The 16,648-nt window shown below is 50.8% G+C and overlaps 2 protein-coding genes across 5 annotated transcripts; one reads left to right on the forward strand and one right to left on the reverse strand.

The window, feature by feature from the left end:
- Positions 1–7,779, reverse strand: LOC114910929 (anti-apoptotic protein NR13-like). 4 transcript variants are annotated; one of them, XM_029253467.1, is made up of 3 exons: positions 7,547–7,779; positions 835–1,242; positions 1–428 (listed from the first exon to the last, which is right to left on the reverse strand). In XM_029253467.1, the coding sequence occupies exons 2-3, from the start codon at positions 1,237–1,239 to the stop codon at positions 264–266; spliced, it is 570 nt and encodes a 189-aa protein (XP_029109300.1). In that variant the 5' UTR covers positions 1,240–1,242; positions 7,547–7,779; the 3' UTR covers positions 1–263. The 4 variants fall into 4 exon arrangements, with proteins under 4 accessions (XP_029109300.1, XP_029109298.1, XP_029109299.1 ...); XM_029253465.1 differs by lacking the exon at positions 7,547–7,779 and adding an exon at positions 7,449–7,534; XM_029253466.1 differs by lacking the exon at positions 7,547–7,779 and adding an exon at positions 7,480–7,533.
- A 3,354-nt stretch (positions 7,780–11,133) lies between these two features.
- LOC114910956 (synaptotagmin-1-like) lies at positions 11,134–11,989 on the forward strand (the record flags this gene model as incomplete). Its single annotated transcript, XM_029253565.1, is given in 5 exon segments — positions 11,134–11,311; positions 11,358–11,471; positions 11,514–11,638; positions 11,640–11,683; positions 11,752–11,989. Coding segments are annotated over 5 exon segments (699 nt in total), but the record flags the coding sequence as incomplete, so codon positions are not given.
- Positions 11,990–16,648: the final 4,659 nt, after the last annotated feature.

A 16,648-nucleotide genomic window follows, 5' to 3' on the forward strand; every position in this document is an offset into this window, starting at 1 on the left:
ATGAGCACACAAGTCTCTTAATGGGCTAATTTTTTAATTAAATCAAAAAGAATAACAAGTGAAGAAATATATACATCTGCAGGGAAAATACAGGAAAGCTGCTTGACTAATGCCAGCTGATTTTGACCATAGTAGTTAAAGCTGGAACTAGAACGTCATAAAAAATTCCAAAACTGGTCAGAAATCAAGAATTAAAAAAAAAAAAAACAAACAATTATGACAACGAATACATTTGACTTTTGCTAGGATCAGAACATGATCCTTCAGGCAAAAAACAGCCGAAGCAAGGACCCCAGAGGAAGTCTTCCAGGGCGAAGAAGGGCGGCTATCCCTGCAATGCTCGCAACGGAGACTGCAAAGAAAGCGTTCCTCAGGAACAACCCCAAGTCCGCACCTCTCACCATGTGGAAAAAGGATAGGAAGCCGACCTACACAAGAGACAAACAAAATGCCAAGTAAGTGTGGTTATTCCTGAACAAAATCAATTGATTCCAAGTCAGAAATACTTGCTGTACACATTGGAAACTACGGTCGGTGTAGGAATGTTTGTGGGTTTAGAACAATAAAGCATCATAATGCATGTCAGACGTGCGCTGAGAGACTCTTGCCACATGGTGAAAATTGTTACACATCCGCACTGCTTTCTTAATTTCGACCTACATACAGCAACCACAAGAAAGGTTTGTTAAAGAAGTTTTGTGATCGTTTACCACAAGCAGAACCACTGCCGATTTCCATTCACTTTTAGCTGCTTCATGGAAGTAAAGACTAGTGTATACACAAGCAGTCTGCGTAGAACAATTACGGACATGTTTACACACAAGTTCTACCTACCCAGCCACCGTTGTGCAGAAGCCATTCTCCGTGCTCCTCGCTGAGGTAGCGAGCGATCGTCTCCGCTAACCTTCTGTTGCTGACGTCCACTCCCCGGGATGAGAGCTCGCTCGCTAGCATTCCTGCGAATGCAAAAAGCGCTACGACTCTTCCCCAGTTCAACTGTCCGTCATGCGCCAGCGCTGCCATGGTCTGCTTCAGACTGGTCAGGAAGTCGGGTTCAGAGTTGTCCAAGAAGTTCTGCACTAAGGTTTGAAATGTTGACCGATGTTGCCTCTCCGTTTGCTTCGCCAGTTGTCTCATGGCTTTGGCTGACTCGCTTGGAGGGTCTTGCCGGATCCCAGTGCAGAAACCCACATAATCCTTTGCCACCAGCAAGGTCTCCCTCTCCAATGGGCTGGACATTTTCTACAAAAACACAAAAAAGCACAACGCACAGTGGCTTTAATGCTGGCTACGCTTCCTCGGCACAATACTTAACGCCAGCTACTGGAAACACTTCAGTTACGCGCTTAAAATTACTACAAGATCACCTTGTGTGCTGTATACCATGTTAACACAGCAACGGCCCCTTGCACTCTGATATAATCATCAGTAGCAAAACCTGCGATTAATACTTTGTTTTTATTCAACGCACTTAAAGGATTCAACTCCTTTACCGCAAATTAACAGGGTAAAATACCCCCCCCCCCCTCCCCCCAAGGCACCACACAGTAGGGTGCATTTCTTGGAACTTGAACCTACAAACTTCAGGTTTCTTGAGCCTGTCCTTAACCACTTATACTACCTTCTTGTATTACACTTAATCATTAAAACCAACACATTTTGGTTCTACTATATAATAAAGGCAACTTACCACTTTCTTCAGACAGTACAAGACACAGAACACCTCAAAATCCCCCTGGGTCACTCCCAGCCCCCCTGCTGCACCCTATGGTTAAGGGGTTCCCCCCGGGACTCCCCAGAATCCCACTCTCGAACACTGAACATAAATAGAACAACAACCAATCAGAGACCACACACAACTATGTACACACACATAAACACTAATACCAACTATTTACATTTACTCCCCTCAGAGATGTTACATTGCCCCCCCTTTAGCAGTCGGCCGTCCCGGCGACTGTCGACCCCGAAAGCACAAAGTCCCTGAGGTGCAGAGGCAACCGGCGCACCCTCCTGGGTCTGTGCGGGGACGGTGACCCCGCTGGACCTGGTGGACTCTCCCCGGGAGGCCCCGGTGCAGGTTCCTTGGGATGGTAGGGGGCGAGTCTGTCACGGTGTAGAACCACCGGCCGACGCCCTGGCCCCATCCGCACCCTGTAGACGACATCCGACAGTCGACCCAAAATCACGCAGGGACCCACCCAGCTGTCTGTGAGCTTAGGGCAGAGCCCGCGTTTCCTCCGGGGATTGTATACCCACACTCGGTCTCCTGGGGCCAGAGGGCACCCGCGACACTGCGTGTCGTATGCGCGCTTCTGCCGCCCGCCAGCCTCCGTCAGATGGCGCCTGGAAAAAGCATGCGCGGACTCCAAACGTCGCCGCAGTTGCCGAAGGTACTCCGGCCCCACTTCACCCCCCACCTCGGGCTCCGGCGGGCTGCCGAAAGCCAAGTCCACCGGAGTCCTCAGCTCACGTCCGAACATGAGCAGGGCAGGGGTGCAGCCGGTGGACTCCTGGACAGCAGAGCGGCACGCCCACAGGACCAGGGGCAGGTGTCTGTCCCAGTCGCGCTGATGTCGGGAGGTAAGCACAGAGAGCTGCGTGGTGAGTGTCCGGTTGAAACGCTCCACCAGCCCGTTGCTCTGTGGATGAAGGGGCGTGGTGCGCGTCTTCCGCACCCCCAGCCGGTCGCATACCTCTTTCATAACTTGCGACTCAAAGTTCCTGCCCTGGTCACTGTGCAGGTTCTCTGGCGCCCCAAAACGGCAGAACATCTCCTCCACCAACCGCTCCGCTGTGGTCGCGGCACTCTGGTCCGGTACCGCGTATGCCTCGGGCCACTTGGTGAAGTAGTCCATGGCCACGAGCACGTAGCGGTTTCCCCGATCAGTGCGGGGAAAGGGTCCCAGCACATCCACGCCCACGCGCTCCATTGGGGCGCCTGACTGAAGTCGTTGCAGGGGGGCATGCGACCGGTCACTGGGGCCCTTACGCGCCGTGCAGGCATCGCAGCAGTGCACGAACAGCTCCACGTCTTGGCGACACCCCGCCCAGTGAAACCGCTGGCGCAGCCGGTGCAGCGTCTTCGCCACGCCAAAGTGCCCAATGCCAGCGGGACCATGTACTCGCTGCAACACGTCTTCCTTGAGGCTACGAGGGACGAGGAGCTGCCACAGGACTTGGCCGGGCACTGGCCCCTCCCAACGCCGATACAGCAGCCCCCCCCTCACCTCAAGGCTGTCCCACTGTGAGCAGTATGACTTGACGGTGGGTCCGTGTGGGGCCACAGCAGTCCAGGGTGGGCGCTGCCCCGACTGCAGGAAGCCCCGCACCACCGCCAGCTCTGGATCGGCTTCCTGGGCCCGGCGGAACAGCTCTGTGTCGTCGGTGGATCCCCCATCACTCGCCGCATCTGCCGCCAGCACAGCGCAGGTCTCTTCTGCAGTCGCCCGCCGCTCCTCCAGCCGAACGCAGTGCCTGCACGAGCCTGCGCTGCAAGGGCGCCGAGAGAGTGCGTCGGCGTTGGTGTGCAGGCGTCCCGGCCGGTGTTGGACCTCAAAGTCATACCCCTGCAGCAGCTCCAGCCACCGTGCTATCTGCCCCTCTGGCTCCTTGAAGTTTAGGAGCCATGTGAGTGAGGCGTGGTCGGTCCGCAACAGGAACCTGGTCCCGTAGAGGTAGGGGCGAAAATGTTTAATCCCTGCCACCACGGCCAGGAGCTCTCGCCGCGTGACACAGTAGTTCTTCTCCGGGCGACTCAGCCGGCGGCTGTAGAATGCGACCACCCTCTCACCTCCATCTCCCGCCTGCGACAACACAGCTCCGATGCCTTGATCGCTGGCGTCCGTGTCCACGATGAAAGTCCTCCCAGGGATCGGGAGAGCCAGGACGGGGGAAGATGCCAGAGCCTCCCTCAGGCGGTGAAAGGCGGCTGCGCACTCAGGGGTCCACTCGAACGGGGTGCCCTTAGCAGTGAGGCGGTGCAGTGGTGCTGCGATGTCTGCAAAACCACGCACAAAGCGGCGATAATACGACGCCAGCCCCAGGAAACTCTGCAACTCCGACACGTTCTCTGGGGCTGGCCAGTCCCGCACCTGCCGCACTTTGTCGGGGTCCGTGGACACTCCATTCGCGTCCACGACGTGGCCCAGGAACTTCACCTGCCGCTGGAGGAGGTTGCACTTCGCGGGGTGCAGTTTCAGCCCGGCCGCACGGATGGCAGCAAACACCTCTTTCAGATTTGCCAGCGCAGACTCAAAGGAGGAGGCGTGTACCAGCAGGTCATCCAGGTAGACGATGCACCGGCTCCTGGGCACATCTGACAGGACCCGCTCCATCAGCCGTTCAAAGGTGGCGGCCGCGTTACACAGGCCAAAAGGCATGACCGTGAAGTGCCAGAGGCCCCGCCCCAGGGTGAATGCTGTCTTCTCCCGGGCCTCCGGCGCCAAAGCGACTTGCCAGTAGCCACTCCTCAGGTCCAGAGAGCTGAACCACTGTGACCCCGCGATGCAGTCCAACGCATCGTCAATGCGTGGCAGGGGATAGGAGTCCTGTTTGGTTACCGCATTCAGGCGACGATAATCCACACAGAACCGCCAGCTGCCGTCCTTCTTTCTCACCTTTTCCTCCGCAATCTGCCTCTTCGCCAGCGCTAGGCGATGCGGTCGCAGGCGGATGGGGGCCGCGCCACCTGTCTCAATGTGGTGCCGCACCAGGTCCGTTTTGGTGCAGTCTTCATCCCGGGCTGCAAAGATGTCCATGAAGGCGTTCAGGAGCTCCTTCAACTGCTCTCGCTGACCCTCTTCTAACTCTGCCCCGCTGCGCTGCCACAGCATCTGCACCGCTTCACGAGTCGTTGCTGAGGGCTGCGTGACGCACCCTGCACCAGAGGAGCCCCCGCTGTGTGCCTCGGGCTCTCCCTCAACTGCCATTTGGTGCGCAGCCCCGGTCCCCTGCACTCGTGAACTGGCGGAGAGGGCGCGCGTTTTGAGATTCTTTCGCCGCCGCCGCCGCATGTGAGTGAGGGCAATGTTCTCACCTGCCAGCTGTAGCGACCGTCTGCCCAGGTCCAGCACCGCCCCTGCCTCGGCCAGGAGATCCATTCCTATGATGCATGGATCCTGGATCTCCGCAAGCCAGAACTCGTGCTCCAGCAGCTGGTTGCCCACAGCCAGGCGCAAACGTCTTTTCCCCCACATCGCCACGGTCTCTCCTGTGACCGTGCGCAGGCTCGCTGACGCCTCGGTCCATCCCTTTGGGGGATGGCGCGCCGTTCCAGGCAGCACTCCGTTGCGGACGATCGAGATTGTAGACCCCGTGTCCACGAGGGCTTCGCAGGGCACGCCCTCTATTAGGCAGGGCAGCTGCAGGCAGCGGAGTTTCCCCAGGCGTCCCACCGGGAACGAGGGTACGCCCCAAGAAGGGGCGGAGTCACAGGGCGAAACCCCCCTCACGGCGTCGCCCCTCTGCCGTTTCCCTGAGGTGCCGCGGGGGCGGGCTCTCTGCAGTGGCGCGCCTGGTGACCTCGCTTCCGACAACGCCAGCAGATAATAGGAGGCCGTTGGCGCGCAGGCGGTGCCTCGACTTGGCGCGCAGCTTCTCCCTCCACCTCGTCATCAGTGACGTCTTCCAGGGAGCGACAAGAATGCGCGGGCTCCTTCGCCTCCCGCAGGACGGCTTCCGCGCGTTCCGCCTCTCGCTGCGCCGCCTCCAGGTTAGCCGGGGCAGCAAGCCTAACATGCTGCTGCAGGCGTTCTGGGGCGAGCGCTCGGAGGAATGCCTGCAGCGCCAAGTCTTCTTGGATATCTGCGGGGTATTGCGGGTACGCCCGCCGCGCCAGGAGCTGGATATCCGCGGCCAGCGCTCCCAGGGCTTCGCCTTTGCTGCGTCGTCTCGCTGTGAGCTGTCCGCGATAATAGTCCGCTGTTTCGTGTTGGCCGAAACGGCGTCTCAGGGCAGCCGTGAGCGCGGGCAGCTCGTGGTGTTGGTCCGCTCTCACGTCTAGCAGCACGGTCAGCGCTTTCCCCTCCAAGGCTAGCCCCAGCTGTGCTGCTGTAGTTGCCGCATCCCAGCCGTTGTGCCGCGCTGCTAGGCGAAGCTGTGCCTCGTATGTTTCCCACGGCTCCGTCCCCGAATACCGCGGCAGGCGGAGCGCTGTTCGCTGCGGTGTTTCCCCCGAGGCTGGCGTCCTGGGCGGTGGTTGGGGAATACCTCTTTCTCCGCACACCGTCGTGAGGGAAGCCTCTCGCCGGCGTGGTGGTGACGGTCCCCACAGTTGCTCCAAAGCGGCCAGCAGTTCCGAAGTCTTCTGCTGAATATCTTCGATCTCCCGAGAACATTCTCTTCCCCGGTCGGTTCTTGGGGTTTGCTCGCTCAGAGCGTGCGCCGTCCCACTCCTGACACCAATGTAGCGTCCCTCCATGGAGCTACTGGAAACAGGCTCGACAGACGGGGTAAAAGGAACGTGCTCTTTATTGAAACTGTACATGTCCCCAACAGCAGTCTTAACAAAGACGCTTCAGACAGTACAAGACACAGAACACCTCAAAATCCCCCTGGGTCACTCCCAGCCCCCCTGCTGCACCCTATGGTTAAGGGGTTCCCCCGGGACTCCCCAGAATCCCACTCTCGAACACTGAACATAAATAGAACAACAACCAATCAGAGACCACACACAACTATGTACACACACATAAACTGCATTTCTTTTACCGCGCAGAAATACGGTTTAAACGGCACACTTGTACAAAAGTACCTGTTAATATATACATATATATAAACGCTTCGCTAGACAAGTACAGTATGAGTATTAATATTTACTAACCACACAAAACACAGGTGCCAGTAGGACTTGAAGTAAATGAAGCGGGAGTTCGATTTTACTGGACACAGACAGAACAACAGAACACATTTCACCACCTGATTATATTTGCTTCTCTTTGCAGCTCCAAATTTCAAACAAACACGAGGACCACGGGTGAACTCAGAAAACTGTTTTCGTTTTTTTGTAAAAATGTAGTTGAACTTGAAGAAGGTTCGAGAAACTTCAAACCAGTTAGTGTTTGAGAAGCCCTGCGCTGACGATGGATAACTACAGTATCTAACGCCGGTGTTTTAATACATCATAGATGTTAAATAAATATGATGGGGAAAAAAAGAACTTAGAGCACTAAATGTGTTCACGAGCAGGCAGGATTTCTGAACCCTCCAATGTTACAGTAAAACACTCGGTAAGAAGGCGAAAGGCGAATGACCGTTAGTTACGTTAAACGGTCCGCCGGCGCGCGCTCCGCTTCAGAGAAGCCTGACGGGACTCAGCGCGCGCCGGAGCCGCGAAAACTGAGAAACTCGCGGAAAATCCGTCATTTATTGGGCGACTTGCAGCAGAACGTTGTTTTTAACTAATTATTATAATACCATTGATTGGTCAGTTTAAAACAGACACCCACCAGAACAGAAATCAAATGGCGTCGAACTCACGATGCGCGGCGCCTCAGAGCTCACACCTGTAGCTCAGCCTTTCGCGACAGTGAATATATACACTCACCTCCCGGGCTCCTATTAAATACGAGTGCTGAACGTTCCAAGCGAGGACATGACGCAATAATTGTTACCGTGGTTACCACGGCCTTCGTTCTATTCGAACGAACGATTGTTAACGTTCTCTGAAAACTTATTTGCTCCTCCAAGTCAGTTAGTTCTCCTGTGGCCAACGGTGGCTGTGAAAATGATGACCATTCCAGAGAGTCTAGAAATACTGTATCTGAATCATATAATACACGAAAACGGGCTAAATAAAAATGTCACAATTTTATCAGACACAGGTTTTCATAACACAATAACAATTCGAGGTACAACACAGGAACTGTTATTTGTTGGTGATGTAGCATCTTCCTGCAAAAAATGAAAGAAATCACGTTATTTGTTCTACAGCATTAGAACCCCAATGAGTGTTCAATATTGATTTAATTCCTCACTAAAAAGTTCAGGTTCAAGGTTTATTGTCACAGGTACAAGTACCCTGTACAAGTACCATGAAATCCTTGTCCGAGTGCTTCTCCACAAACTATGAACAAAAAAATAATAGATAATACTGCACAAAACAACAACAATAAATAACAATAGACAGCCAGAGTACTTAAAACTGAGAATACTTGAAGTAACAATGTAATGAGCTGATGTGCTCGGAGGGAACAGTCCAACTCTAGTGAAGTTTGAACATTGGTGGGTGTTGTATACTCTTACAGCGGTGGGGTAAAAGCTGTTCCTGTACCTAGCTGTGCGGGTTCGAATAGACCCGAGCCGTTTTGCAGATGGTAGGGAAGAGAAGAGCGCCCGTGCTGGGTGACTATGATCTTTCATGATGCGCATCGCCTTTCTGAGGCAGCGCGTGGTGTAGGTGTCCTCGACTGCTGGTAGCTGTGTGCTAATGGTTTCCTGAGCTGTTTTGACCACCCTCTGCAAGGCTTTCTTCTCCTGTACGGAGCAGTTGCCACACCAGGATGTAATACACCCTGTGAAGACGGACTCCACAGCACACCTACAGAAAGTGGTGAGGACTGTAGTGGACATCCGGGCTTTCTTCAGACACATGAGGAAGTGGAGATGTTGATGGGCCTTTTTGATGGTTGATCCTGTGTGCTCAGTCCATGTGAGGTTGGCAGTGAGGGTGACCCCTAGGAATCTGAAGCTGTTGACCCTCTCTACAAAGGCCCCTCCTATGTAGATGGGTGCCTGAACCGTATCCTGTTTCCTGAAGTCAATCACCAGCTCCTTAGTTTTACTGACATTGCGAGACAGGTTGTTGTCCTGGCACCGCTCTGCCAGGAGCCTCACCTCCTCTCCGTAGGCCGTCTCATCGTTGTTGGTGATCAGACCCACAACGGTGGTATCGTCAGCAAACTTTATGACGGTGTTGGAGCTGTGCCTGGCCACACAGTCATGTGTGAACGAGGAATACAGCACCGGGCTCAGGACGCTTCCCTGTGGAGTGCCAGTGTTGAGGATAAGTGGGGAGGAGGTATTACTGCCAATCCGCACACGCTGGGGTCTGTTGGTGAGGAGCGTTATCAATTGACAAATATTGTCATGGTATCTGTCTCAGAACTGTAGCATTTTGAAAAAAAAAAATATCCCTTTACAGAATTTAATCAACTTTCGTTATTTGTCTTCAAATGGGAGACTGTGGGAAATGGAGGGAAAACACAGAAAAAATACATACACATTGGCTCCTTATTACGTTCGCATGAGTTACACATTAGGGGGTGCAGTGGCCCGGCGGTGGCGCGGTCGGTTGGACCAGGTCCTGCTTTCCGGTGGGTCTGGGGTTTGAGTCCCGCTGGGGGTGCCTTGCGGTGAACTGGCGTCCCGTCCTGGGTGTGTCCCCTCCCCCTCCGGCCTTACGCCCTGTGTTGCCAGGTTAGGCTCTGGCTCCCCGTGACCCCGGATGGGACAAGCGGTTCAGAAAGTGTGTGTGTGTGTGTGTGTGTGTGTAATGGGAATTGTGGGGGAAAAATATAAAACAGTTGTTCAACTGCTCTGGGGGCTGACAGGGGTAATAAGGGGGTGAGTGCCTGTTGGGGAGTGTGTAAAGTTGGCTTGTTAATCCTTAAGGAAAAGGACCCCCCAGGAAATCCTACTGGAGCATAGGTGGCGTTCACTCCACAGAATGTTCTTTTTGGGCGTATTGTTTTGAGAAAGTCAGTGCATTTTCTATCATGCAAGGTAGGGTGCTTGGAGTGGACACCACATGGATGGACCAACATTTGAGCTATGTGTTAGCTGGTAGTGTAGTGGTGTTAGAGTTGCTCCCTTTAGATCTAAAGATTACAGGTTTAATCCCCACCTCTGGCTGTACTACCTTTGAGTAAGGTACTTACCTTAAATTGGGCCAGTAAAATTACCCAGCTGCCCAAATGGGTAAATAATTGTAAGTACCTTAACATCATAAGTCACTTTGGAGAAAAGCATCAGCCAAACGTATATGTCTATGCTTCAGTGGAGGGTTTGTCCTGCATTGTTCTTTTAGATGAACTGCTCCCATTTTGTATAACTGATAAACATTTGATAATCGGGGGGATTTTAACATACAGGTCGAAGGGAAGGGGAATGTAAGGACTAAACATCTTAAAACTTTTACTGGTAGATTTTGACGTTGATGGGCCTTTTTGGTGGTTGATGCTGTGTGCTCAGTCCATGTGAGTTTGGCAGTGAGGGTGAAGACCCCTAGGGACCTCTATGACGGTTTTAAAGTATGCAACCCCAGTCATCTGAGCATTGTCTGGCACAATAGCTAAGGGGCATGCAGCCACCTTGACAATATTAAGGATTATAGGGACTTGTTTCACATAGCTGGATCTCAGACCATCATATTAATCAGTTCTGGATTGGTGGGAGACTATAAGGTTAAAGTATTACTAAACAATATTGTGTCTGGCGTAAAGCTTAGTCACTTAGGGCAATCTGGAAAACTGACAAAAAACTTCAGAAGCTCTATATCAGGAAGGATAACTTGATAACTAAGCTGAGCCTGCTGGGTCTGACCACCTCCCTCTGCAACTGGATCCTGGACTTTTTTGGCTGGGAGACCCCAGTCCGTCATGATCGGAAACTCCACCTCCAGCACAACCACGCTGAACACCGGTGCTCCCCAGGACTGTGTGCTCAGTCCACTGCTGTTTACCCTACTGACTCATGACTGTGTTGCAAAGTACAGTTCAAATCATATCAAGTTTGCTGATGACACTACAGCTGTGGGTCTCATCAGCAACAATGATGAGTCGGCGTACAGAGAGGAGGTGAACCAGCTCACAGAATGGTGTAAAGACAACAATCTATCTCTTAATGTTGATAAGACTAAAGAGATGATTGTTGACTTCAGGAGGACCCAAGTAGACCACTCGCCACTGCACGTCAACGGAACAACTGTGGAGAGAGTCAAAAACTCCAAGTTTCTTGGTGTGCACATGGCGGAGGACCTCTCCTGGACTCTCAACACCACCTGCCTAGCCAAGAAGGCCCAGCAGCATCTTCACTTCTTACGGAGGCTGAAGAGAGCCAGACTCTTGGGTCTTATGCGTGTCATCGCTGAGCAGAGATGCGGGATGATGCAGCTCCCTTGGCTGACATGTCCAACATGTCATCCTTCCCCCTACTTGCCAGATCCCTTACTCCGAGTTGGGGGGCCAAACCCTGGTGATGCAGGCGTATGACTTTGACCACTTTTCCAAGCATGACGTGATTGGCAAGGTTAAGATCCCTATGAACATGGTGGACCCGGGCAAACCGCTGCACGAGTGGAGAGGAAGGGGAGGTAGGCCTCTTCAACATTGTCCTCTTCTGTTGCTCGGCCTAGGAAGAGAAGCTGGATGACATCTGCATCTCCCTCCGTCACATGCCCATGGCAGGCAAGCTCACCGTCAACGTGATGGAAGCCAAGAACCTTAAAAATACAGATTTCAGCGACCTCTCAGGTGACCTACCCTGCTATGTCTTTGTCCCGCAGGGGTCCAGAGACCGTGCCACTAACATCCCCCTATCGCCAAATGTCCCCGTATCCAGACTGTGGTTCTGGCAGCACAACAGGAGGCGGCTGAAGAAGGAGACGTCGACAGTGAAGAACAGACTCAACCTGTAATTGAAACGAGAGCTTCAGCTTCAAAGTTTCTTTCAAACAGATTGGGCGAGGTGGAGAGTGCACCGCCGGGGCCCCCGTGAGGTGCTACCGCTCATGCTGCTCTAACGCGTCATTTCCGTGCAGGTCCTAATAACCGTGTATAACTGCGACCAGCTGGGCAACGACGACGCCACCGGCAAGACCTTCATCGGCTACGGCACGATGGTCAGACATGCTGGCCAACCCCTGGCAGCTTGCGCCCCGTGGCTCAGTGGCGCACACACTGTAGTTCAAGGAGGAGTTGGATGTAGTGCTGAAGGAACCTCGCTGCTAGAAGGATCCCTGAGGGGTCACCCCCCGTTCACGTGCTCGTAACTAACTAGGCTAACCGTTAGGGAGTAGACATGGCGCGCTTGTCCTGCTTCTGCTGGTCTGTGTCTGTGGGGGGGAGGGAACACGTGTGCAGAGGCCTGGGAGAACGGCTTTGGCGTGAACGGCCCAGCAGGTTGCGGTAAACTCTTCGGAGCGGCGCGAGCAGACGGCAGATGAGATGCGTGCAGGAGCAGCACAACGACAACACTCAGTTTCCAAAGTTACGCGTTCGAGACCATGCCTGACGCTCTGATGTTCGGGTTTACCGCATCTTAACTGCAATAAATGGGATTGAACGTGAAGGTGGTGGGAAGGTGACAGTGTGTGTGTTGAGCACCCTGCCAGACACATGGCTCAGGGTTCCACCAGTGCAGTAAACCCCAGTGCACTGGTGGAACCCTGTGGAAAACTGACAGTCTACACATGGCATTTTGTTTATTTTTAACTGCATTTTTTCACCCGCTCTCCAACATGGAGTGAAAATGATGTGTGCTCAGACAGAACTGAGACTGCACAGGAGTGTGGTCATCTAGCATCAGAGAGGATTTTCTGTACAGAACACATTTTTGGTTTTGCTCTTTAAAATGTACGCTCGTTTTCAAATTACTGTGGCTCAAAGATAATAAAAATGTCATGAAAATTTCTTTCAGTGTAAAAAGACAGCAAACTGGACTATGCAAATTGGTAGCGGAGTGCTTAGTACTGTTTTCTTTGGACCAAAGGGTTGCAGGTTTCATTCCCACATCCAGCTGTAGTACCCTTGAGCAAAGTACTTTACATTAAATTGCTGCACTAATAAGTTGCCTGGCTGTATAAACAGGTAAACAATAAAAGTGCCTTAACATTCTAAGTTGCCTGAGACAAAAGCATCAATTAAATGAATAAATGTTTAAAAAAAAAAAACTAAACATCTGACTTATGGTGTCATTAAGGAGCAGTACTTTCTATAGCTGGGTGGCTCAGCAGGTGTGTGTTGGTTCAACTAAACCACACAGTGTACGATATAAAGAACAACCTTTCAGATGTTGTCAAGATGCAGAGATTCCTCCACTGAAATATTTCTGTACCTTGAAAACATTTGAAAGGTTTAGAGTTTGCTGGGTGGTTTCATCAGGTTAGTATTTGTTCTTTTAAACCCTATGGCACAAGTTCAATTCTTCCATTAATGACCAGTTTTTTTAACTGTTGGAACATCCCTGTACCTTAACCACATGTGAAAGTTTTAATCTTTAATTTAATGTGTAGCTCATCATGTTAATACTTTTTCTTTTAAACCCTACAGCGTAAGTTCAGTTCCTCTACTGAAGACTGCTCTTTTTTTTTTTTTTTAAACCGTTGGAGCATCTCTGTACCTTAACCACGTGTGAAAGTTTTAATCTCTAGTGTAGTAGGTCGCTCATTAGGTTAGTACTTGGTTTTTTAAAAAGCCCAACAGCCCAAGTTCAAGTCTTCATTTGAAGACCAGTCTTTTTTTTTTAATCCATTGGAATATCTCTGTACCTTAACCACATGTGGAAGGTTTTGTTTCTCCAGGATAGTATGTGGCTCAGTAGGTTAGTACTTAGTCATTGCCTACCAGCTTCAGCTCAATTAAAGACCAGTGCCTTCTTTCTTTTTCTTTTTTTAAAAAAAAAAAAAAAAAAAAAACTTGGAGTATCTCCATACCTTAACCACCTGTAAAATTCTAGTCCCTGAGATTAGCATATGGCTCATCAGGTTAGTGCTCCTTCCTTTAAACTCTCAAGTTCAATTCCTCTATTGTAGACCACTTTTTTTTTTTTAAAACTATTCGAGTATCTCTGTACCTTAACCACATGTGAAAGGTTGGATGTCCAGTGTAGTATGTGACTTGTCTGATTAGTACTTGTTTAAACCCAACAGCCCAAGTTCAACTCATTGATTAAAGACCAGTCTTTCTTTTTTCTTAACCATTGAAACATCTCTGTATCTTAACCACATGTAAAAACTCTCAATCCTTCCCTTAATATATAGCTCCTGATGTTAGTACTTGTTCTGTTAAACCCTATAACTCAAGTTCAATTCTTTCATTCATGACCCTTTTTTTTAAAACCATTGGAGTATCTCTGTACCTTAACCACACATGAAAGGTCTGACACAAAACTTAACAGGTAGCTCATCAGGTTATTGTTTGCTTTGTTAAATTATACAGTGTAAATTCAATTCCTGTGTCAAAAGGAAGGCTGGTTTTAAAGCTCATCTGAACACTTTGAGAAGTACTTAGAGGAATGGTGGCATAGAGCAGCTTGTTGGGTGGTCAAGCTGCTGATAGTAACATTAGTGGTTTAAACCCACTTGAGAACCCTAAAGAACAAAGGTGCTAGGAAGCACTTTCTGAGTAAGAGATGGGGCCACTAACCTTGGTGCTGAAAGTCCAAGCATTGCAAGAAATACACAGAGCAGTTGGTTGGGGTGGCCAACAGTTGGGCTAAAGGTCCAAATGCAATGGGAGGAAACCCTGAGGAGGTAGGAAGGGGGCTACCCCTGGTATTGAAGGACTAGGGAAAGCAAGAGAGACCCCCTGAAGGGTGGGTGAGGGAGCCACCCCTGGTGCTAAAGAGCTGAAGGAGACAAGAGAGACCTCCTTGAGGGGGTAATGAGGTAGCCATGTGTGGTACCAAACATCTGAAGGTGTCAAAAGCCATGCAGAGCAGGCAATGAGGCTGATAAACACATTCCCCCTGAACCATGAAGAAAAGTAGAGGAGAGGCAATCCCTCCCCTGACCTCCAGAGAAAGAAGGTCGCTGCTGGTGTTGTTGTAGGACTACAGTTAGTGACTCCCCCCCCCCTTTGTCTTTTAAAAAAAAGAAAAGCAGCAGTTCTTTCTACCCCCTACCCCTTCACACACACACTTTCTACAGACCTGGTGATTTACATACTAACCACCACAGGAGGTACACCCTCACCCAGCTCACCATACCCTTTGCAGGGCTTGAATCAATAACCATCACATTAGCCACCCAATCCTCAGCCTGCTGAGCTACACAACCACTCCACAAACCCCTACTTGGATGTTTGAGATATAGTTAAAGTGCAAAATGGCCATTTAGCCAACCAGAATACCACCTCTCTCACAAAGTAAATCCACAACCTCGAGCATAGTAACTACCCCCACCAACCAGCTGTGCCACACAACCTACCCTCCAAAACCCCTTCTACACATAGCTAAGCTTGGGGAAGGGAACTTGGTCACAGACCAAAAAGCAACTCCCCTCCAACGGGATCACACCCACAATCTGTTGGGGAGACACATAGCTCTCAGAATGCTGTCCCAGGCACCTGCACAGGTTGGTTCCCCTCCTGCTCTGGGATGGACACAGGGGCTGTCAGGAGTTTGCTTGAAAAGGAACAGCTTGTCTGAGGACCAGACCACCAACCCCAAGGTCATGGGTCTAACTTCACAAGCCAACAGAGCTCACAGGGGGGAATCAGAGGAGCATTCTGCATGGGACATCCTGTGTCCTTTGACACACAGGTGCTGTGGCCCGATTCTGGTTCCTCCCCACTGGGACACACTGGCTACTCTGAAATCTTGCAGTAGAGCAGTGGGGACACAGCACTGGCTTGTTGACCACATGAACCCAGCTAAACACACCAGATCATTTTATTTCCCAGCGCTGTACACTGACAGTGAGGGTTGGGGAGGGGGGGTATCTTCTGTAAGGACACTGGATGCGTCCACCACCCAGCCATCCATACCACAGTGCTTATTCCAGAGACCTCCCACTTTGCCTTTGACCTTTCTTGCTCAAGGAAGAAAAGAGAGAAAAGTGAATACCTGTGCGCAGGTGCTCCCCAATGACACACAACTCAAGAAGGTGCTATAAGACCAAAAGCCCCAGAGAAAGGAAGTTCTTACAATTCTGGGCGTGAGGAATTCGGTTGAGCAGAACCATGATCTGAAAAAAACAAACAAGGCACTTTATTATACCACCATTATTACTCCATCACACTGCAGCAGACTGCGATGGACCGCAGCTAGAGCGAGCGAGCCATTTATACTGCAAATTTAAGGTAAATACCTCGCTCAAGGGTACCACACAGTACAGTGCTTTTCTTGGAGCTTGAACCTATAAACTTTAGGTTATCTGAGCCTGTCCTTAACCACTTCTTAGGTATTTTACTGCAGAAATACGGTGAAGTGCTACAAAACTACCTGTTTCGTGAATGCTGTGCTAGACAGCTATAGCTGCTTCATGAGTTCAGTGAAGTGAACTAACCAGCAACATTTTTGATTTTACTGCAGGGCACAGAACAGGTTGGAACACATTTACACATTATTTCAGCATTTGATAGCATCTGCAGCTCTTTTTCCACTTCACATTGGAACATGGAAAACCATCCTCTTCACGCCACAGCAATTGGAGATCAGCAGCAAGTCCTTGAAATATGTAAGAAACTTGAACAATTCAATGAATAGCAGCACTACTTCTAAGGTGATCACATGAACACCAATCACATATGGCTTCAGAGATGGCACTGTACTCACTTTTACACTGTTCTTTCGGCACCCCTAGAAGTCTCTTTTTGACAATGTAATGATTGATGTCCTCAACTATGTCTTTCCCACTAAAGAACAAGACGATATTCCATATAATGCTAAAACACAACAGCACAGCGGTAGTAACAGTTGTCCTCAAAAG

The sequence above is a fragment of the Scleropages formosus genome, chromosome 7 (genome assembly GCF_900964775.1).
Source record: "Scleropages formosus chromosome 7, fSclFor1.1, whole genome shotgun sequence".
Taxonomy (NCBI): Eukaryota; Metazoa; Chordata; class Actinopteri; order Osteoglossiformes; family Osteoglossidae; genus Scleropages; species Scleropages formosus.

What these genes read in the sequence shown, in the direction of transcription:
- LOC114910929 (XM_029253467.1), bottom strand. Translation starts at nt 1,239, where the DNA reads ATGTCCAGCCCATTGGAGAGGGAGACCTTGCTGGTGGCAAAGGATTAT. An exon ending in TTCTGCACAACGGTGGCTGG is followed by an intron (nt 429 to 834) that starts GTAGGTAGAACT and finishes TCTCTTGTGTAG; the next exon opens with GTCGGCTTCCTATCCTTTTT.